Consider the following 24,693-nt stretch of genomic DNA (forward strand, 5'->3'; position numbering starts at 1 on the left):
AAATATTTCTTTCTGGCTTCTCAACTTGTCCATACTCCGTTCAATGAATGGTGACGGTTTTTTTAACATTGTAAACCTGTTTTTTTATTCAATATTATAAACATGTTTTTGTTATTTAATGTAATTTTAAATTGTATTAATATTATTTAGTAATTGATTGGTTTCGAAGCCACCATAATGACCCCTAATAATAAATAACTAACAAAGAGTTAACAAATAGGTTGTTCATAGTTTATTTATATTATCAGATATGTTTTTTAATTTATTTATTAACATTCATTAGTGTTTCTTTAAAGCAAGACATACTAAAATAAACATATAAGATAAAGTAGACCATATTCAAAGATAATCAAGAGCAATTTGTACGTCTGACATCGTTTTGTACATACACAACACAGGATTGACCTTAAAGCAAATGAAAGAGGAAAATGACCAAATCAAACAAAAAAGAAAGAGTAAAAATGAACTGAAACGGTTGTTTTTGTTTTGACTTGGTAAATATGTTTTCCGTCAGACTATGGTAAAATAAGACGGGTTGTTGCAAATTTTGGAATGCAAATTTACATTAAGCACTTCTTTTTTGGCTTCCAAATAATCATTCTGAAAAATTAAAAAACATTCCAAAGTGCAGAAAGCAACATGGAAGTGGAGAGCAATAGCCAATAAGAAGATGAGGTAACACAGGGCAAGTAAGCCAGTCCAACCCAAATCTGCAATATACCTGTTTGATGGGTTGGGCTTATAATAAGAATTGCGACACACGAGATGAGACGATGCTATATCATTCTTACATTTGTATACATATTTTTAATGGTTATTATTAAAGTTAACAATTTTATCATAGTAATTTCTAACTAGATCACAATATTATAACAATACTTAACACTATCAATAAATATCTTATTTTTTTAATATAACTTTTCTGTTTATTTTTCTTATCATATTATTTATCTTATTTCAGTCTTCTCCTTCTTAATGGTAAAAGAAATTGTAGAAAAGCATTATACAAATAGAATTTGTCTAATCTAAAATGCTGGCAGTAGCACTACGGAAGAACAGACAGAGTTTTGTCCACATTGATGCAGAATCTCGGGCTAAACTACAAACCCCAGATTAGGGAGATGTGAAAGCTGAAACACTTGTGAGCAAAAACACCACAATTTGCTAACATCATCTCACTTCGAGTAACAGAAACCTTGATACCTAAACGACACATACTATACGACAAGCAACTCCAATCCCCAATATACGACATCGTATCTATTCATTTTTCTTCCACTTCTCCCTTCTCAGATCCCATTTCCCAATATATGACTATTTTAATCGTTTTTCAAATACAATTATATTATTTTTATAACACATTTTCCCTGATAAATAATACGACCCTTTTTCAAAATAGTTTTTCTAAATATGCTATAAAATGAGTACTTAAATATAAATAAATATATTTATATATTTCACTTAGTGATTAAAAGATTTGTAAGAATGTAAGAAAATTTAAATGATTTTTTTTATTATTGTCCTAAGGTGACAAAGAAAGTCACAATAAAACTAGATTAACAATCTTTATACCCCGTATTAAAGTCATTTGACAAAGAAAAAAATCATTTAGTGAGAAACCAAAACTTAGAAGCAGCTGGCATTTATGATGACCATGTGGGCAAGCAAAGAACACAACAGTGCCTCTCCGCCATGCCAACGCAGAAAGCTCCAAACTCATGAGCACTCAACTCACTCACACCACATAGGCCCCATCACTTGTTTCTTTGCTCAGATCCTACTACACTACACTCCCTAGCTAGGTTGTAGCCCTTCCCGGCCCCAAACATCTGGATATACATTAAATGGTGAATGAGGATTCTGTTTCTTAATGCATCACTCATCACTCCTTGTTGTTGTTGTGAACCAGCTGCTACATCATATGGTGGAGAGAACTTGTAAGCTAGTAGTACCTCACTCACTCCAAGCAAGTTTTGACTTCTCACTCGTACAACCAAACCCGACACATATTCCTACCAACTCTCATCGTACAACCCAACTCAACACATGTATATTTAAAAACTATTATTGCAAACCGCCAACAAATTACAAAGCACTGCGCATCACACTACCGTACGTACACTATCAATGTTTTCAAACTCCCTTCCTCCTTTTCTTAATTATAAACCAACAAAGTCCAACCCAAGTTTGTACAAAAAAAGATTCCACTCAAAATCAAAACACCCCAAAACTTTAGTAGTATTAAAATAAAGGAAAATTACAAAGATCAACGTTGTCTTTTCATTTTCAACGCTTTCCCAATCTTGGTCTACTTGTATTCATTCCATTACTACTGCTATTACTATTTCCCACCAATGTGCACTTCTAGTGCTCGTCGTTTCGACCACGCTACCTTCTTCCCATGCAATTACTTCCAATATTGCCTCTTCCAAACACCAAAAATAAATTAACATACTGCACGCTGTTTCATACCCCACCTTGCACGCACGAGGGAACTTGAAAATTGAAATTGAGGATCAAAAAACGAATTAATGTCTACTTAACAGTAGTAATAATAATAGTACACATTCAAATATACTAATACTATGTACTGAGCAAGAAGGGGGGGAAATGGCAATGGTAAGGTAATTGGAGGCGTTGATTGCGGTGTAGTAGTATTTAGATTAAGGATTTTTGGAATTAAATAAAATATTAGAAACGCTGAGAAACGGAAACATGGCGTCTTGTGATATGAGGGGAAACAATGGAGATTAGGCCGCCGAGTGGGGGCCGCATCTTTGACCTATACACCATTTCGTCGTATGGTCTTCGGTAGAACTTCACATACGGCAAGAACGATTCCCGGCACCTCTCTCCCTTGGCGGCAACGTGGCTATCTCGCCTGAAGAACGTCGCCGGCGACTGGAGGAACGAGGTCCGCGGCGGCGCCGTCACGCGCTGCGGCAGCGGCGTTGAGGGGAAGAGGCCCTTCCTGGTGGCCGGGGGGCCTCGGGGGGTTCTCGCGACGGGCGACGCGAACGAGAGCGAGCGCGCGTTCAGCGGCGAGATGAGTGCGGCCGAAGGACTCGTGGGTCCCACTTTGGATGCTGACGTGTCGGCCAGGCTCAGGTACCAGGGCTTCAACGAGTCAAGGTGGTGAGATACGGTGAAGGAGAACCGTGACGAGGAGCACGAGCCTATCTTCGCCGTTGATTTCACGCTCGCGCTGTCGAATCGGAGGGACGAGGCTCGCGGGTACGCCGCGAAGTCGTTGAAGTCCAACGATTCTTCGAAATCCAACGATGATACCACCGTCGTCCATGATGATAATTCCACGAACGGCCTCACACCCTGCAGTCCAGTGCACCCACAATCAGCACAACACACACTATAGTAATCACTCTATTCTTTAATTAAAATACAAAAAAGTGTATACGTCTTTTTCAATACTTGCCAAAACAATATATAGTGTACCGTCGTACCCTATGAATCTAACCGAGACAAATAAAATAGGCTTTTTATTTTTTATTTTTCAATTTCAATACCATAGGACACTTAAGCAAATATGGTGTATGGTTACATTTGAATTTATAATAATAATGTTGAACAGTAACGGGAAATGGGGTACTTTTTGTACATGGGGTACAAGTTATATGGAACTGGTTTGGATATGGTATGGCAAGGAGGAGGGTGGACCACCAAAAAATCAGGGGAAGTGGTCCAGTTATTGGCAGTGGTCAAACAAAGTAGAACATGCATGATCTGATGATATGATGATGCCAGAAAGGGCGCATATTATATTACCCAACAACAACACACACAGAGGACCAAACTAAAATGTGGTGGAGTTTAACTGGCACTTAGTAAACAGTACATGGTAGACTACCAAAACTAGGTACTTAAGGATTTTGAATTGTGGTTACCTTCCACAAGTAAGCGAAAAGCGAGGGAGGGTCTATGACAAACGCTTTGCATAGCCTTCCTGGGTAGTACTCCGCCACAATTTTCAGTGCTGGTAGTAATAGGTTCATGAAAGCAGATGCTGATCTGTAAAAGCCTGCAACAACCAACCAACTAGTTAATTTAATTTACATACTTCCCAAATGTGTTCAACCTTTAAATTATAGCTTATGGTTAAATTGAGTTTAACAATGTGATGATAATTTATAAAATTTGTTGGGGGTGAGTAAAAAAGGTAAAGGGGTACTGGCAAAAAGCTAAAAAGGAGAATCATGGGTTGTTCCTCTGATGCTTTGTGCTGCTGCGAATGCATAATTTAAGGAAGCATTAAAGATTGAAATGGACCAATTCGGGTAAAGAATATCAATAATGCCTCCAATTCCCAATAATACCCTTTCTAACATGGCCATTAATTGGAGACACCCCAGGGGCACTCCGGACACTTTCTGTGTGCCCCTCAGGCCCAGCCGGTGATCCCAACAGAGTTCCATATTATCCCTGCCCTCTCATTTATTGTTCTGATCCCTCAATCTTTTTCTGTTTCATTCTGATTTCGTTTCTCCCTTTTACTTGTTTTGTTTATCAATAATTGCTTCAAAATGGCATTATCGAAATTTGACTATTGCACTTACTTGCGTCAAAAAGCATCACGAATTGTTCTACGTTTTTTGGCATGGTCGAAATGGCCACCTCTATTGTAAAGGCCAGCAAACGAGTGAACCTTCAGTATTGAAAAAAAATTCAATAAATAAATATAGCAGAAAGGGTCAAAATTTTTCTCTAGTGTTTGGTAACTTACATCTTCTGGGAATGCAACTTTTGATAATCTTGCTTCAAACGAAAAATCTGTGACCACCCCAATTCAAATCACAAATTTTATTTAAAGTCACTTGATAAAATAATACTATTAAACAATAAGGCTCAAACCCAAAGTCATGAAGAGAAGGATAATGAAATTACCATAACAGGTCTGGATTCGTCATCATGACCAGCCAAATAGGCCAACCCATCAGCCAGTTCAGCTGAGAAATCATCTGCTATCAAGTGATCTGTTTTAAAAAAAACCATCTATGAAAATCAGTATTTTTGCATTCCACGGTTTCAATAAAAACAAGAAAACTTAACAGAAATTTTAATAAAATACAAGTACTAGTTGTACTCATTTTTTGAGTGATATTTTGGGGGTATGGACAGCTAAAGAAGAGAAAGAAAAAAAAGAAAAAAGAAGAGGGGCCTAATGATTACTGGTGGGGTGTGCGTTTCACTTTAACGCTTGTTCCGCTCAAAGGGAAGGGAAAAGCAAGATTCTTTGGCGAGAGAAAACAAAAAGAGAAGTCGGCTTGTTTTCGCAACGGGAAAAACTTTTGCAAGAAAAAGGAACAAAGGGTGGGGATGAAGTGGAGAAGGAGAAGAAGAAGAAACAAGAAACAAGAAACAAGAAACAAGAACAAGTAGTGGAATATACCAGCGATAACACTCTCTCTCCAAGCAAGACAAGCCTTGAGTTGCTTCGAAGCTTTTTTCACACTATCCCCTTTTGCTTTCAGAAACCGTTTCACACAAGCATAGTTGCAAAACTTCTCCTACACACAACAAAAACAACAACAAAAATTAACCACAATTTTTAAGTTATCCTCCAAATATAGTAACTTTGAACACTTGACATGTTAAGCAACAGAACCTGTGAGTGACCACTCAAACAAGATAAAGTAGAGGGGGAATTAAAATAAAAACCTGTTTCACAGTGAGAGGGGTTTGTTTCCTGAGAAGCTCAAGAACAGTTTCAACTTTGGCTATCTCCTTGTGATCTTTCAGCTCTGTTTTCTTCCCCATTTCGAGAAACACAAACTTAGAAACGTGATGTGTTTGCAATAATTACCAAATCTCCAAGAAGGTAGCTAGCTAGAGAGTAGAGAACACCACACAACGACTATTATTCCAAACTTCTGCTTCACGCAACCACTAAAATAAAGCTAAGGGCAGGATTCATGTCGCTGGCTGATCTCAGAGGTGAGAGAGAGAGAGAGAGAGAGAACGTTGAGATGAATGAATGTAATGTGATGGAGGAACTTGGAAGCTTTATTTATAGCGAAACGGCGGCAAATAACGCCGTTACGCACCAAGGGGGGGAAAAACATTAAACACTTATGGGAGAGAGGCCTTTTGAAAACGTCAACACTTGGTTTTGTTATGTTAACCTTGAGAGTCCACAGTTGTTTTTTGAGTCTATGTCCCAAAATGGGTCCCCACAACAACACCGCAATGATGCCCCCGACAAGGATTCGTAACGGAAAACGCCGACTTTGAGTTCTTAAACAAGTTTCAATTTTGCTAAGTGTTGAGTTTCCTTTTGGTCTTTTTAATTTTTGCGAAGGATGTGCCGAAAAGTTGCAATTCTAATTACACACATGAAAAAAAAAAAGGAAGCAAAGAAGTGTCTAGTAGAGAGAAAGGTAGAATAAAATTGGCTTAAGTTCAGATGAAATGATTTTGGACGAGATACGAGACAAATTAAGAATTTTAAAAAAATTATAGTTGTTATACCATTAAATTAAATAAGATACTAGTACAAAAAAAAGGGATATCATTAACAGAAATCAAATATACGACTTCTAAGTTTCAGTAATCCAGCAGTTAAAAAAAACAAGTTTGTACTTCAATGTCACCAATTGACTTCTGGTAAAAAACGTGTCACCAGTTGACCCAATTTTCGTATATTTTTTGTTTGGTCTTTTAAAAAAAATGTTTTTTCTGTAATTTTTTTCTTTAAAAAATTGTTTTAAAGTTTACCATTTTCTTCTTAAAAGTAATTAGTGAGTAACAAAATTGTTCTTACATAATTATTAAATACTCTTTCCATTACATTATAATTATCTTTCTAAACTATTTTATACGGATTATGAAAAATAGTAAATAAATAAATAAAAATATAAGAATTTTAAAAAGTTAACTTGATGATCATCATTAATATTATAAGAGATATAAATATAAAAAATAATTAGTGTTACATTAAAAAGATAGAATGACAGTTATATTTTTTTTAGAGGGGAGAGAATCTTAAATAACGATTAATATGAGACAGAGGAAGTATAATGTAAGAAAATAACAAATATAATAACATATGAATTATAACTAAAATTAAATATAGTTTAATAATTAACTATGTGTATTATTCTCCATGATATAAGTTCGACTCTCACCTAGAATTTGAAAATAATTTATATATTAACTAATTATGCTATTAAAATAATAAAATGGGTGTTATGCTAGATGTAAAATGTTATAATGATAACGTAAAAAATTCTTTAACATTTATATTTTAAGTAATTAATTTCACTAAAAAAACATATTAAAAATTTCATAGCTAATGTTTTTGGTCGCTAAGCGAACAAAATTTGTACCCTTTACTGTATAAACATTAAAATACTTTTCTGAATCATCAATTGCATGGGTCAACTTGAATTCTAGTTATATATTTGAGTTAAAAAGTTTTGTGGTTATATATATAAAAAAAAGCCTCCCTAGCATTGTCTTTTATATTTTTAATTATTGTGTTTTACTATTTCAAATCTAATATATAAAAATAAATATGTAATTCATCGACATCAATAATAAAAGTAAATAATATTTCTATGAACTATAAGTATCTTCTATTAGATCAAAATTATCTTGTTTCGAGTAGAATCATTATAAATAGTAAAATTCTTCTTCCAAATATAAACACAATAACATAAATAAGACTTAAACTTAATATAATTACAATAAAATAATTTCTTTTAATTAATAATATCAAAAGTTTAAATTTTATTTTAAATATATATATATATATATATATATATAATAAAATTATTTAATTGGTGATTATATATAATGATACTACTCTTAATTTAAATTAATTTTTTAGTAAAAAAAAGTTTCTGTTAACTTTTAATAACTACCACTGTTACATACCACCTTATAAGAAATGTACTTTAATCCAAACATACATATAGGTTACAAGAAAAAGTTATATCAACAAAAAAAAAACATTAACACTTAGTTTTTCTTTGTGAAGCAAAAAAAGATGTAACATTAATTGCAACCATTTTTGTCCCTCTTTTTTATCGTCTTCCTTGTACCCTGCTTGGGCTTGGGAAATTATTACTACCACAAGCAGACGCATATATTCCTTTACTCATGTAGCAGTGGCAAACTGGCATTGAATTTTCACAGCGACAGTTCAATAATGATCTGTGAGACCGGAAGTGTGCTGCGTGTAGTGCAGGTATGAAGGGAAAGGCTGCAGTGATGGATTAGGCTGAATAGGAGTGTGACTGTGCGGGAGAGTAATTACACCAACAAGTACATTATCATTTTTTTCGGAAAATGGGATGATAAGAAATAAGTGTAACTACTGAGTAATGAGGCCAAAACAATAGCCGGGCACGTGAACGGATATTGCGGGATAAGTAGACGTGTATGATTAGCATGTATATGTTACAGAGAGATGAGTGGATGATTTTGTTTGTAGTAACTCATTACTCATTGAAATAATGCAGATACAATGATGTTTCTGTTTTCACTTATCTACCTATGTATCTACCTATGAGATATAGGGTATGTAGCTTCCTTTGTGATTTTGTGAACTGTGGCTTTGGTTTCCTTTGCGTGTGTAGAAGAGTAGTAGTAGCATGCATAGTGTTATTGGTTGCTTAGAAGTGGAAAATGGTGAATCCCACTTTTTCTGGTCTCAGATTGTTCTTATTGCATGGGGGGTTAAAGGGAATATTCATTTACTGGCTATCACCACTCTCTGTTTAGATTTGATGGGAGATTCTCCTCTTCTTTTAACTTCTTCGTACTACGTTGGTAACTCTTTTCAGCTCCCACCTTTTTTTTTCTTCTCTCTGCGTGCTCTCAATTCTGGATTCTTGTATGAATCATTTGGATATATGCTACATATGTCCATTGTTTGTTCAACGATTATTCTCGAATATAAGAATCTAAGTTTGTTTCCTTCAATTCGTTACTGATTGAGGCATCATGCATGCATCAGCAATGGACTATAAAACATCAAATCAAGATTTTACTAGTTTCTAGTATATATAAAAAATCCAGCACTCGTGATTTATTTAATTAATTTCCACTACCACCCACATGTTTTATTTAAACCAATTCTCTTTTGATCGGTATGCAAAGGAATCATTATTTATTTATTTACTAATTGATATCAATTTGCACTTTCAAACAAGATTATGACAAGCTACTTTTTTTAAAACCCTAATATATTTTCGTCATGATTTTAAGCAGATGTGTAATAATTAACAAATGTTGTATGCTCGTATGATAAGCAAATAAGGAGTTATTTGCTTCTCCTCAAAACACATTATATATGAATGGCACTCGTAGGTATTTAAATTTACTTTTCGCAGCACGAGTGACAATGAACCACTAACAAGGGAAATTCGTACATATGGATGCAAAATAATGCATGAAATAACTAGCTGGGCACAGTAAATCGCTCGTCATCATGCATTCCTTATATTTATCTTTATTGAACACACACTGTGCTTGGACGACAAATGCTTGTGAAAAACAGTGTTGGCAGACTCACACGGAGAAAATTGTTCAACACAAAAATAACTTTGTTCCATAAGTCAAAACCTTGATACTTGTTCTTCCTTGTTATTTAAAAAAGACACTTACATAGTAAATGATTCACTAAATAAGTCCCATGCTCATAGAAGTTCAAGCCCCGTTGTCCTTACGGCGGTGACCCACCAAAGAGGAAAAAAAATTAAGAGAGAGAAATGGATGCCCAGGACATTCTCTACACGTCAAAAATTTTAAAATGAACATTTACTATTGGTAAATCTTTTTTTTCTCTATTTTAAATAAGCGGGTTTTTAATTTATGAATTTTTTATGCAGCTATCAACCTTTGCATTTTTTAATTAATTGCATGTCTAGAAGTACGTAGCCCAATTTCGAAAGCCAAAGTCAATATATATTGAAATATAATACACAGAAATAATAAAAAAAAAGGATTAAAGAAAACCCATAAAAGCATATACTCGTCTGTTAACTGAAACAAAACAATGCGTCTTGTGGGGTAGAGGGAAAGTAATTAACCAAGCTAAAGCGCTATTTAGGCTGCTAAGTTGGGCTTTCCAAGATGAAGTTGTAAGCTTTATCGTTTTAGTTAAATTAATATTGATAAAGGTAGAATTTAGTGTGACATATGTTTCACTTGTCCTCATTCAAATATTACAGAGATTCTGTTCTCTCTCTTCTTCTTTTTTTCAACTCTCTTTTTATTTTAAAATAAACCATAGCAAATAACAAACTTATACTTGGATTCTAGAAGTAAACTAATATTTGAAGTTTTGGCTTAGGATATAATTATAATATAATATAAGTTTGGGGTCAGGTTGGCTTAGTTGAGCTAACTGGTGACTCTTTGGGAAGAGATATTATACGTATGATTCTCTACTACTTGCTTGAAATAAATCTCTCCCACGTGGCCAAGGTTTACTAAAGTGGCTTCTCTTGTTCTCATTCTCGCTCACCCACCTACCCGTGTAAGAAAAAGCTTTGGTTCACTTTCTCTAATTTCAAAATTTGAAACACTACCTCTCTCTCCCTCCCTGTTGCCCTTGTGAACATAATGACCCATGCATATTGCACAGCGCACACACCACTTTCTTTTTTTTTATTTTTATAACTAAAACCACATCATGATTGAATCATTACCCCTTTAAATTCAAAGTGCACATTCCTTTTATCTCTCTCTTTCTCTCTAAACAGTAGTCTTCACTGTGTGGAAGATTAGAGATCACAGCGATTTTGCTAAAATAATAGAAGCAACTATGTAATTTGACTAGAATTTGAGTGAGTGGGGCATGGGTCACTGGGTGTCTGCTTTTATGGCCTGAAACGGACAGAACTTATGAGGGTTCACATTACCTCATAGGACTATATGGATATGTAAAAGGATTCATTCTGGGACACATCAATACCACATTCATAAATGGCATGTTCCCCACCTCTTCCAAAGCAATTATGCCACCCAGAAAAATTATAAACACAAAAAGAAAATTTTAAAAACATAATTATAAATTGAATATTAATTAATGGAAATGTGTCTGTACTATGTGTGATAATTATTATAGAAATAATTAGCATCATAAGTTTTTTAAACTATTTTAATACTATTATTTTAATACAAATTTTTTAGGTAAATAAAATTTGAAGAGGAAGGAATGATACCTTAGTTGAAGGCAAGAAAATCTTTCAAAAAAATAAGGGTGAGCATGTAAGCTGTAGGAACCTATCTTGATCTATTCCATCAATTCTCCTTGGGGTTTAGTAGCTTTACAAAATGATAGTATAAAATAATTAAACAAGAATGACAAAAAAATGCAATTGTTTTGCATAATAAAGGAATGCAAAATTATAATCTTTCTCCATTTTGATGGAGCACATTGTAAACAAATATATATTATATAGACTCCAATTAAAGATTTTTTTTCTTCTTTTATGTAAGTGGCCGTGGCCGATAGGCCCGGAACTCAATTTAACAGTTTTTTTTTAAGAAAAAAACAATGAAGCGGCAAATACATAGGTCAAAAGGGGAATAAATAACTTAGTGTTAATAAATTGAGCTTAGTAATCGTTAGCTTCATATATAAGGTACTATATATATATATAAAAAAAAAGTACTTGTATAGTAAAAACCTTAAATAGAGATACATGGATTCATTGTCAGCTCAAAAAGAAAGTTTAAACTTTAAAGTTTAAGCCCTAAGTAATAACCGTAAAGGCACCGAATAATTGATCAAACGGTAACTACATTATTATTAAAACTTAAAAGGTTTACCACGTCTAGTCAAACTTTTCTGATCTTAAAGACTTCAACCAAATAATTTCCTTCCACTTTGAACCTAAACCACCATATCTTTTGAGATATTTTATTTTCCCAAAATAAAAAACATTTGACTTATTTAACTATGTTGGCTTGTTAATCTTTATGAAACTAGCTGTTAATTAAGGGGAAGAAACAAGGTACTGTATACACTAGCATAAAGTAGGGTGATATTTTCTTTTCCCGAAATGAAAAACATTTGACTAATTTAACTGTGCTGGCTTGTTAATCTTTAAGAAACTAGCTGTAAAATAAGGGGGGGAAACAAGATGCACTAAAAAAAAGTAGGATGATATGGGCTGATATCGTTGCAGAAAGTGAAACAGTGGATTATGACGTGGACATTGAACTTTGGTGGGGCTTGTAACGGATGAACTGAAATTGACATCAAAATTCTACTTTTTTTTCTTTTCTTTTTTTAAGTTGAGTTTTTTTTTTTTTGTTTTTTATTTGTGAACATATTGTCATGCGTGGTTCTTAACCAACCGTTGCAAAAGCGAAAGGAAAGAAAGGGGGTAAGGTAATTAGTATTGAGAACCCACCTAGCACTTGTTGGACTGAACCTTTTTATCATTTTAATTTAGAGGTAATGTAGTTGGAGCAGGCCATTATTTTGCTTTGTGTCCTCAGAGCTCAATCGATGATGCACTGCGAATAACTGTTGAAACACTCGATGCATCAACACATGCAGGAAGAAGAAGATTCTCTGCGAAGGTGATCAATCCGTATATGGATCCATGCCTTTTCCTACTGCATCTGCAATTGATCTGCAACTTGGCCCCGCTTTGAATATCAATGTTTAAATTTATCTCTCTTTTGCTTTTTTCTTTAATTATTACTTTCATATTTAGTTAAATTTTTCATGTAGATGCAAAAGCTAATTAATCAGATTCACATTTGGAAAATAAAATAAAATTATGACATGCGATTGGTTCATTTACTTTATATATTGGTCGTATATATACTTAACTCTATGCTGCATAGTATTATTTTTTGAAGGGTCAATTATATATTTATGCTAGTTTTCTTAGAATTAACTGTAATTATAGTTAAATTATTCTATTTGATTTAAGGTTATACTTATCTCCGTTATTCCTTTTTTGTATTATTATTTTTAAATGAGTTTAATTTGAATATATCATCAATGAATGATTTTTACAGTGTCAATTAATTAAATAAAAAAGGAAAATATAAAATTATAAGATAAATCACTTATTCAGATAAGCAAATGAAAGAGGAATTAAGGAGTGAATTTTTAAGTGTGGAACCCACTTAAAGAAAAGTTCTCTTTCTAAATGATGAGAATTTTGTACAACAATTTGTTAACAATTTTACCTTTTTGCTTTGCACAACTCTCACCGTATATCTACTTTTTGGTTGAAATCAACCTTCCATGCTCATAGAGAAGTTTCTGAATATCTTGTAAATATTTTTTTATGAAAAATAATATAAAATTATTCTAAATAATATATAAATTATATTACATATTTTAAATGTTATAAAAAATATAATATAATAGTAATCAAATGAACAAATAATAAAAACATTAAAAAAATAATAAATTATATTTTAATCAAATAAACTAATAGTAATCAAATGAAATATTAAATAAAGATAAGCTCTGGAAGCTTAAAAGAATAAAAATTATTCAATTTATTTGTATAATTCTTTGAAATTTTTTTTAAGTTCTGTTACAATGTCAAAATATTTAGTATCAATCATAGTTGTAATATTTTTAGAATCCATATATAATAAATAAAGAAAAAAAACACTTCATAGAATGTAGGGATAAAAATGTCTTTATATATTATTTTCTTTGTTTTATTTTTTCATTCATTCAAATAAATGCGATTGCTTTAAAAAAATCTTATTTTTATATGTCAAATAATACATATTTAATGTTTTAATTTTAATGTTTTCTCTCATTTAACTTTTCTTCCATTCAGACTAAAAATATAACATTGTGTTTTCATAATTTGTTGTTCAAGTGACTTAATTAAATTGTAAGAGTAATTAAATTCATATTTAAGTGCCTATAATTAATTAATGATTGATGTGATGGTGATTTGTATGTGTTTAATAAGTTTTTGGTGAGTTTAGGTATGGAGAAAGATGGACTTGTGATGGTTAGTGAAAAAAGTGAGTTTAGCAAATTCTTAGGTGTAGGAAGGAAAAATATATCTTTTCAGTCTTATATTTCCCTAAAACGTTCATTTATGCTAAATTCTCTCTCTCAACATACTTCTCTTCACAATTCTCTCTTCTCCAAAAATATCATCATTAGAGAACTTTGGGGTGTTGTGCAGAAAAAGAATTTCTTTCTCCTCCCTTTAGTGGTTGTTGATTGGTCTTGAGTGAGATAATTTTCCCTTATTCCTCTTTTTGAGTTCATTTTCATTTTCCCTAGAACAACCATGAACTCTCATGGAAAAACTTGATTTTAAGGGATTTTGATTCTATTTTTGATTGGCTTTAGAGTTGAGTTGATGCTAGTTAAGTGTGGTTGTTGTGAGATTGAAGGAAAGTTTTTTACTTGGACCCAAAGCTCACTCTTTTTTTCTTTCTTCATCAAAGAGTCATCACCTTGGGTTTGATAAGTAAAGGAAGCTTTATACTTTGTTATTTTTAGGTTGCTGTAAATTGGTTTTAAGGTTGTTGGAAAACAAATCATGTTGTTAAAAATGGAAGTTTGAGGATTTGAGGTTTTGAAATCTAGGTTGTTATTTATTTGATGAATATTGATTATAAGTTCCTATTTGTGAAGTGTTTTGATGTTGTTTATGTATTTAAAATTTATGGGAAAGAGTTTGAATTTGTTTTGGGATGATTTGAAAGTCATGAGAGGCAATTTTGTAGAATTCAAATGCAGTGTTGCGTCTAGCGACCATTTTTGCATTCAATGATAATTTTTGCATCCAGTGTCGCATCTAGTGACCCTTTTCACGTCGAGCGTCCAGTGATCATTTTGAGTCTAATGATCAATTTTGAGTCCGTTGATCAGTTTTGAGTCTAGTGATCAGTTTTGAATCAAATGACCATTTTGAGCTCAATGATCAGTTTTGAATCTAATAATCGTTTTGAGTCTTGTGATTTATTAAGTCCAATGACCATTTTTGATGTGAATGTGATTAATGATTGTTTTCCTTACACAAATTAACTATTTTTAGATCTTAATGGTTTTATGATGATATGAGATGTGGTTGAGATGATGTTATTTTATTATTAAAGGTGACTTTATGTTGAGATCATAAGATTCACATTCATATAAGTTTTTGGTGAGTTGTTTGCAAGAACTCAAGGTCTTGGAATGTTTTGCTATGCTTATTGAATTGTAGGTGGGTTCATGAGTGTGATGAATATATGAATGGTGAATCTATGATGTTACAACCTCTAATGATATTCGGGATTGATGAATGAATTTGTGATGACATATGATATTGATTTGAATGATCATAATATACATGCATTAATGAATGACATGGAATGTGAGGAGACATGTAAGTTGGGGGTGCTAAGAAAATCCTCAACCTAGTGCTAGAGGCTGTCATGGTGGCTAACACTGAATGAGCCATTAGAATGGATAGATGAATGAATCCCTAGACATGTTAAGGTCTTTGTAAAGCTTATTGAGGTAAGTCACTACCCACACTCATCCATTTTTGATAAAATCACACTTCTTCTGCAGGATTAGTTTAAGTCTCCCTGAATGGTTAGATCATAGAATGCGATTATATTAAGGAATGCACTTAGGTTAATCACTCAAAAGGTGAAGTCTTTTGGGAATAAAGAGTCAACATGACATAACATCATAGTTAGATATGTGCATTGATAATTGTGATTTGAGAATGATGTGTTACTTGAGGAGTTGTATTAATACATGACTGTTAGAAAAATGGAGGATTTTTGTATTTCTTTTTAACATCTTGATCTAACATTTCTTTTATATGTTATTTTCTTTTAAAACAAGTTTACCCTTAGGTTTTTTGTTAAATGTGATGATCATGTCATTTGATATGAGAGTAGATTATGATGTAACCTCTGAGGAGCATGTCACTTGCGATTGATGTGGACTTGGTGGTGAACTTAAGGGCAAGATCCGATCCTTTGTCATTTATTTATATTTTGTCTTGGTAGGGACCAACTTGGGATTTATATATCTTCATGGATCTAGGATGCATCTATTCCCTTGACAGGACCCTTGAGTTTTGTTTGAAAATTTATTTATGATGTAGTGCCTTGGAGTATATGCACCTATATGTTTTATGACTTGAAGATCTTTCTTTTGGGTGATGTTTATATGACATGCTTGTATTTATGAAAAAAAATTACATGTATTTTCATTAATTAAACTTATTCAAGAGTTTTAAAGGGGCTAAAAATGAATCTTTTCACATTAAAGTCATAATATTTTATGTAATGACATTTAAGGCCGTTATAAAACATAAGTGGATTCCCCAACATTCATATTACCTCTTTACTTTTTTGTGGTCTTTATCCACCTGTTTGTTTGATTTATGCAATGAATCATATATGAATATGTATGTAAGTAGTATTTTATTTTGTTTAATGTAGAGGACATATGTTTATTTTTATATAATGAAAATTAAAATAACTATTTTTAAATATATAAATTATATTATAATTAAAGTTTGTCATAAAATAAATAGTTCTGACATATAAATCACAAAAAATTTACATATTGACATACTAATCTAGAATAATATGTCTCTATAAGAGTATGTTTGATTCACATATTAAACATGTATTTTCACGAATACACACATGGAAATGCAATATTCTCATGTTTATTATAAATTTTTAAAAAGTATTTCAAGGTATTATTCATTTCTAGATATGTTAGAATTTCCTCATTTAACATTTTTTCCTCCATTTCTATTCTTATAAAGAAGGATAGATATTTGATATTTTTATGAGAATATGGGGAAATTATTGTCTAGTATACATGTAACTTCTATTTTTATTTAAATTATTTTAAATTAAAAAAAACTATTCCCATAAATACTAAAATACAATCAAACATATTTTTAAAAAAATACTTAAGAATGCTATTATCATATTATATTCATAGGAATAATATTTTAAAAAATAAAAAAATATTTTGTAAACCAAACACATCCAAACATTCATTTTTAGGGATCTATACATTTTTTTAGAGATATCACATAGTGAGTATTAATACAAATAGAGTGGGTATTACTTAAGATGATCATTTAATCTTTAGTTAACCGTTAACACAAACAAGTAACAAGTGTCATATGTTAACAAGGTCTAAGAACAATGATTTTATATTTTTTAGGAACCAACATTTTTTTTTACAACAAACAAAATAAAAAAGAAATCATTCATTTTACAAGATTAATAATATATTTAAAGTTTTTTTTAGAATATTTAGGTAAGTTTATATTTCATAAAAAAGCCTCCCATTTTCTCCTATATTAAATAACTAAAAGAATATCTTCATTTTCTTTCATTTTTTTTTCATTTATTAAACATACAGTGTTTTTCCTCCAATTGTCAAAAAAGTAGCCCGAATGACTGACGATGGGCTTTCTCGAGGATAATGTTTTGTCCATAAAATAATTTTTTTTTTAAAAAAGGAAGCAGAGACAAAACGCCTATATAAGTCCTACAATATTACATTATTGTTTCTTTTACTGATTTTTTTTTTCTTATTTAGAAACTACAAAATTTTCTAATAGGTAATTATCATGATTGAAGATAGAACTAGATGACAATTTTTTTCCGAACATTTAATACTCTTACCTACATATTTAAACTAAAACAATTCTATTTTTGTTTATCTATCTGTTCAATAATAAATAATTTAATTACATATTTATTTAGCAACTTTTTATCATATACAAATTTAGGTGAAAAATTTGATAATAACTTATTGAAATATGATAGAAAGAACTTATCTTAAAGTCATGCCAAGATGTTTATTGAAATAAATAAATTTAAATAAGTTTATCTTTCTCCTTCAGAAATAAGTTTCTCTTTCGAACACTCCCTAAATGCTAATTATTATTAACTTTAGGTACTTTTGTAAAAAAAAAAAAAAAAAAGCTAAAGGCACTACTACCAGATAAATACGAATATTACATAAACATGATATAACAGATCATTTTGATGGAGTACCATGAGATGTATACGAAAATTATCCTTCTCTCCTCTCTATATTTCTATCTTTTCTATTTGTTTCTCCTTTCTATTTCTTTCAGCAATCTAAACAGAGTGTATGTTCTTCTAAAGCGTTAAATCTATGTATTGGCCGCCTTTATCCTTATTACAGATGAAAAAGAAAGACATGCCTATTTTAATTTTTCTGATTACGCATGAATTTGACAAGGTACGCATCTTATTTAGTGGACCAGAAGACAAATTGCAAAATCCTAGTGATCTAGTTTGTGAATTTTGAAATCCAATGTACGTGCTTTGAAATGCATGTTTGTAGTGTTTTTTTCAGTTTTAGATGGAGTGCTTCTTTCTGCGGTGACTTTCTTCAATTTTTGTCCTACAACGAGTGTTAGGTGAGAAATGAATAGGTTGAGCATTTATATAAATTTTGGTTTTTCTACTAATATTATTATAGTAAAGGGATTGTGACATGTTTTAAATTTTTAATTGGTCATGTGTAAGGCATGAAGCCTTGTGACATGTTTTAATTTCCCAATTGAATCCCCCCAATCCCTACTCTGAATTCTTCAAAAAAATGGGAGCATGGATCAGAGTGATACTCATAATTTATCTCTAGTTATTCATCATCCTAAGGTTTAAGTATATTAAATAACAGTTTCTTATGCATCATAAGGAAGTAACTCCATTTTTCAAACTGTTTCAAAGAGAAATAATTTGTGTTGTCAAAAACTATATGAGTCAGCAAGACATTTCAGAAATTTTCACTCTTACAAGGCACCCTAGTGGAACAGGTGGACTGGTGTGAAACAAAGCCTTGTGGAAGACTCTAACGAAGGAGGCATGTACTTGCTTGAAATGCAAGAGGGCTACCTATATGTCAAAATATGAAACCTTCCTAATGTGTTCCTTTTACCACCAAGTTATGTGCTAAATGATGGCGAAAAAATTGAAATAAATCTTGAGGAATAAGCCATTGGGAAAGGTAAAATAGGAACCAAGCCATTATGTGGTGATCATAGTGTGAGATGCACAGCTGATTGGTGGAGTGGCGTCTTCTTGTGCAAGGGAGAAAAAAGGTTTGAAAAGGACAATGCACCAGAAACAAATGTTAATTCATGACTTGGCCTGTTATGGAATTTAAAACGTCCCAAAGATATAAAACAATGACCTTGCAGAGTCTTCACCCTTGTCTAAGAAAAGCCTAGATGTTTCCTCTTTATCTCTCTTGTCCCTCTTGTTATCTCCTCCACTTTACTTCTTCTGCATGAGCCACACCCACTTCTTCACCAAATGGGGTGGCTGCAATCCCTCCTCTCTCCACTGAAGAAGTTCTGGCTCCGCCTGAATTCAACTCAAAAGAAGAGTATGTTCCAATTTCCATGATCATGATGCTGTCTGCATTCTCATTGTTTCCTCTTTTGTGTGCATTCTAGTTTTAATCCTACAATGCTTGTGTCCTGTTTTTTACTTTGTTTAAGTACTTTGCACAAAGATTCTACTCCTGAACCAATAAATCAAATACACCATTGTTCTCTTTCACTTCCATTTCCTTGCTATTTGAAATCAAATAGATTAAAAACAATCCAATTTCATGTGTTTTCTTTCTACACTCCCATCTGAATTCTGGAAACGTGTTTTTTACGCAAACATACTATACTTTTTTTCCCCCATGCTAAGGGCACTGCATGATTTGATTCCTTCCTTCCCACTCCAACGTGAATTTATTTCATATTTGTTTCCAACATTTCAGGAAGAGGGATTTACATTCTGTATGAAGATGTCAAGTCTTGCCCCTATGAAGACGTACACGTCCTCTGGTCAATACTAGTGGAATCACATTCACCTTCTTTGCCATCCAAAAAATGAAGAAGGCCTTGGGCACAATACAGAATTAAGCAGTGGCTCCTAATAATGTACATAAAAATATATATTTATAATGTCCATACCATAGAGTGTTTTATCTTACTTTTACTTTTCTTTTCTTTTTTAACTTTTGTAGCACCAGCAGCATAGAGTGACTCTCAGTTTTTGCTTTTGAAGCACCTACTAAGTTCATATATAAAAATCCATTTATCTTTATTCTTGAATGCTTTTGGTTTATGCACAAGTTATTAGCCATCTATGAAACATGTCTTTTATAATACTTTTCGTCTTGGTAAGGTTTTTTAATTTTTATTGTTAAGCTGTCTATTTGAAGCTGTTGAGATGGTAGTTTGTTCCTTTTGTTTCCCTTGTTGAAGTTGACCTGTGAAAGCACAGGCTTAAGCTTAGTCAATCTAAAAATGAGTGACACGATGTTAGGTTACAGAAAAATAGGCCCTCTCATTCACTAAATATAACAAGCTCAATGTGAAAATCTTTTATTTTATACTTCTTGACAATAATGTAACAGTTGACACTGACATGCATTTAGTAGCAACCAAAACCTCTTGGCATCTAAATAATTTCTTTAGCTGCTTATTGAGTTGAAATCACTTTCAACAAACTAGAGTAATCGACGGAGGAAAGGCATTCACATATTATAACTCGGAAGAAAAAAAGAGGGGAGGAAGAATTGATGTGATATTATAATTAAGTATATGATATGACTTTTTTATTTATTATGTTATTGTTAGAGAGTATTATTTTGATGATAATTAATTTTTGTTAAAAAAGTGGACCGAATACCTTGTAAGATTCTCCCTTTTCATTTTTTATTTATTTACAAAGATTAAACCTAAAATTTTGCATAAGGGCACTAAATAAAATATCACTCGGAGGAATGCAAGGATGATAAAATAACCTGTGACAATTATATTGTCAAACCGAGGTGCAAAAATCAGAAGCATACTAAGCAGAATGTAAAGTAGTAGAGTGTTTAGCCAAAATGCAATTAGTATTTGAACACTTTTGATGAACATCTGAATCCAACCCCCACCCCTCTAATCTTAAAGCCCCCGGAGAATAAAAGGAATAATAATTTAGAGAATTTGTTTATTTTTTCTGAAATGAAAACTAAATCTCCTTTTTAATTGACGGCCAAAATAGCCACTTTTGGTGTTTTGTAGCAGAATGGCAAACTGAAGCATTGTGGTATACGACCGTCCAAATTAAATTAAAGAACCATACGTGCTACAGTAATAATTATTAATTAGTGGCTTCCGAAGGACTTCAAAAATTAAAATAAAATAAATGGCTTCAAAAGGTCTTTCAGTCATTCACGTATGCCCATTCATATTTGGAGTTCAAATCATGTGCTTTTATTTATTGATTTTGTAACAAAATACAGTGTAGGTATTTGTAAATTTCACATTAAGGAGGAGGATGTATGGACATTCTTTACTATGAAATAATCAGATAGAAAAGGCTATAGAAGAGAAAAATATGAATATGATCAAACGTATGATGTGATATAAATGAACTTTTACACTCATAGTGTGTCTAAATTTTTTTCCACCAAGAAGTACTTTGGAGAATGAATACGCAACTCAAGTGAAAATTCATAAATCCATTAGAGGTAATTTTTAATGGAACCCACTAATTCACGGGTTGCCAAGAGGAGCATTTGGTGCTCTTTCTTTCATGTGGGACTAGATTGATGAAATAATAATAATAATATAATAATATAAGTGGAAGCTTTGCAAAGTTAAATTCAGGCTGGAGCAACAAGGCTATACTAATGCATTTTATTTTTTATCTCATTGTGTTTGGATTAAGAATTTCAAAATTTTTAAAAATTTAAAATGTTTAAAATTTGAATTACTTTGATTTTTATTTTTTTTTATTTTTTAAATGTCTTTTTTAGATAAATCAATTTAAATTTCTTTCATTTTAAATACTTTGTTTGGATATGGCAATTCAATTTTTCCATATGTAAAATTTCAGTTTTATATTTTAAATAGATGAAATTTTAATATTAAACTTTATAGAAAATAAATACAATCTAATTTTGAAATATTAATTAAAAAATATTTTTTAATTTTTAATAATTTATAAATATAAAATATTGATAATTTTAACTAGGGTTGTTTTGCCTGACGACAACCAATGATGTTTTTAAACAGACATCAACCAATATTTTTCGGCTAGCGTTGATTGAGTCTATTTTTCAGTCGATGTTGGCTAGGTTTTCTTACCAATGTCGGCTAGGGTTTGACACCGACTAGGGTCTTTTCGAATGACATTGACCAAGGCTATTTTTAGCCAACGCCAGCCTAAAAAATCCTAGCAGGTGTTGACAAAAAAATCTACCAAATATCGGTTAAAAAATAGCTTGGTCGATGCCGATCAATAGAACCTACCCAATGTCCGCCAAAAAACATCATTGATCAATGTTGGCAGAAAAATCCCTAGTCGAAATTGGCCAAAAAATAGCTCTGACCAATGTCGAACAAAAAACCCTATCCAACATCGACTATAAAATATCCTTGGCTGATGTTGGCTAAAAAATAACAACCGATATCAACCGAAAAAACTCTAGTGGATGTCGACTGTAAGAACCTAGTCGATGTCAACTAAAAATAGTCATGCTTGATGTCAGTCAAAAATACCTAGCTGGTGTTAGCAGAAAAAATTCTAGCCAACATCAACCAAAAAACCTAGCAAATGTGGTTAAGAAATAGCTCTGGATGATGTCAACCAGAAAACCCTAGTCGATGTTAGCAAAAAAATCATAACCGACGTCAGTTAAGAAAATCTAGTTGACATCAAGCAAAACAACCTAGCTAACATCGGCTAAAAAATAATCCTAGCCAATATTGGCTAAAAATAGCTTTGACTGTTGTTGGCTGGAAAAACCTAGCTGACGTCGGCTGAAAAATCCTAGCAGGTGTCTACTCAAAAGTTAGTCATGACCAATATCACTAGAAAAAATTTAGCCAACGTCGGCAAAAAAAATCATTGGTTAACGTCAATTGAAAAAACCTAGATGACAACAACAAAAAAAATCTTTGGCCGACGTTAGCAAAAATTTCTCATGACTGACGTCGATAAGAAAATAACCCTAACCAACATCATCTAAAAAAAACTTAGTCGATATCGGCAAAAAATAGTTTTAGTTGACATCATACAAAAAAATTATGACCGAAAAAACTTCGGCCAACGTCAGTGAAAAATAACTTATGTCAATGTCAGCCGTAAAAACTTTGGTCACCTGTTATTGTAAGTGTTAAGCAAGAAAAAGTCATGAGCAAGAACGTAAGTTAGAGTGAACATTTCTGAAAAAGGAATTTCAAATTTTATATTTTTTGAGAGAATTTGAAATCCCATTATTTTAGTCAATAAAAATTATTCATAAAAATGCTAAAAATTAAATATCCTTTCAAGTATTCTATCCAAACAAGCTATTTTATCATGAATCATTTTAAATTTTTTGAAAAAATGAATTCTCCTACTAAATTACTCCATCCAAACACACTATTAGAGCAAGAACAATGCATTTTAACATTATAGAACAATGCATTTTATTTTTATGTAAAAAGAAACATTGCATTTTATTTTTTATTTGTATTTCCTTTCTTTTTACACACATAAATAAATCCCAATCAATATAATCTCAATTTTAATCTTCATTATTTTTTTATACATTTTAAATTTTAAAGTGAAATTTTTATTAATTAAAATATAGTATATATTTATGCTATTTAATAATTGACATAGAAATAAATTAATTGAGATTAATTAAGACAAATAATAAAATAAAAAAGAGTGAGATACATATTGTGAGATCCATTAAAAAACTCTGGTAAGTTTTTAATTGGAAGAAAAAATTGATTAAATTACTTAAAATAAGAAAGCTGATATGATATTATAGAAAAAAATATTATTAAAAATATGTTTAACAACTCAGTTGAATATTTTTATTGGAGATGCTTTTTTTTTTTCTTTCAAGTGATTGGATAGGCTATAAGTTCCTATTATAATAAACAGTTCGGACACCCAAAATTTGCTTGACTGGGTACATGTTTTTGGGCCTTGACAACAAGGTACCAGAGTTCCAGATCCAAGATATTGGTACTAAGTTAAGCCACAAACCAAGTTCGGTACAAACCCCAGAAAAATTAAAAAAAGAAAAACGTTAATATCTAATCTAATTATTTTATACACTCCTCCCATATATGTAGATTTCTGATTTCCATAATTTTTACACTTGCATGCATACTTTATGTGTAAAAATTTAACCGTTACGCTAAAATAAATAATTACTATAATATATTATTTATAATCTACTTCTATATTATAATTTAGAATAAAAATGAGATCTCCACTTTTTTAAATTAGACATTTTAAATATTTTTTAATGTGTATTTTTTTTATATTATTATATAAATGATTTATTACAAATGTACCACTTAACATGTGAATTATCTTATATGGAGCTGTTTCATCTTAATTATTGGAATCAAGTTGAAAGTTTAAAATAAAGTTACATTGAATGCTGCTTATAATAAAATTTGATCACTTACAATAATTTTATTGGATTCGAGTGAAACTCCTTTCCATTATGATCACACATCTACCAAAATTAGTCACTCAAATATAATTTATATATTTAAAAATATTTATTTATTATGATATATTATCTATGATCTATTTCAATACTATAAATTAGAATTAGAAGATACAATATAGAAAGTGAAAATCCTATTTTTAATTAGAGATTCTTAATATTTTTTTAGATATACATTTCATATAATTTTTTGTTACTAATTAAAA

At 31.5% G+C, this 24,693-nt stretch overlaps 2 protein-coding genes across 2 annotated transcripts; one reads left to right on the forward strand and one right to left on the reverse strand.

The window, feature by feature from the left end:
• Positions 1 to 2,049: 2,049 nt before the first annotated feature.
• Positions 2,050 to 6,006, reverse strand: LOC100803115 (uncharacterized). The gene is made up of 7 exons (XM_003555997.5): positions 5,674 to 6,006; positions 5,405 to 5,522; positions 4,900 to 4,988; positions 4,739 to 4,785; positions 4,572 to 4,660; positions 3,903 to 4,036; positions 2,050 to 3,330 (listed from the first exon to the last, which is right to left on the reverse strand). Exons 1-7 carry the CDS (start codon positions 5,770 to 5,772, stop codon positions 2,692 to 2,694), a joined length of 1,215 nt encoding a protein of 404 aa, XP_003556045.1. The 5' UTR covers positions 5,773 to 6,006; the 3' UTR covers positions 2,050 to 2,691.
• Positions 6,007 to 19,214: 13,208 nt separating this feature from the next.
• LOC100527065 (uncharacterized) lies at positions 19,215 to 20,051 on the forward strand. Its single transcript, NM_001364686.1, has 2 exons — positions 19,215 to 19,363; positions 19,751 to 20,051. The coding sequence occupies exons 1-2, from the start codon at positions 19,291 to 19,293 to the stop codon at positions 19,864 to 19,866; spliced, it is 189 nt and encodes a 62-aa protein (NP_001351615.1). The 5' UTR covers positions 19,215 to 19,290; the 3' UTR covers positions 19,867 to 20,051.
• Positions 20,052 to 24,693: the final 4,642 nt, after the last annotated feature.

The sequence above is a fragment of the Glycine max genome, chromosome 20 (genome assembly GCF_000004515.6).
Source record: "Glycine max cultivar Williams 82 chromosome 20, Glycine_max_v4.0, whole genome shotgun sequence".
Classification (NCBI taxonomy): Eukaryota; Viridiplantae; Streptophyta; class Magnoliopsida; order Fabales; family Fabaceae; genus Glycine; species Glycine max.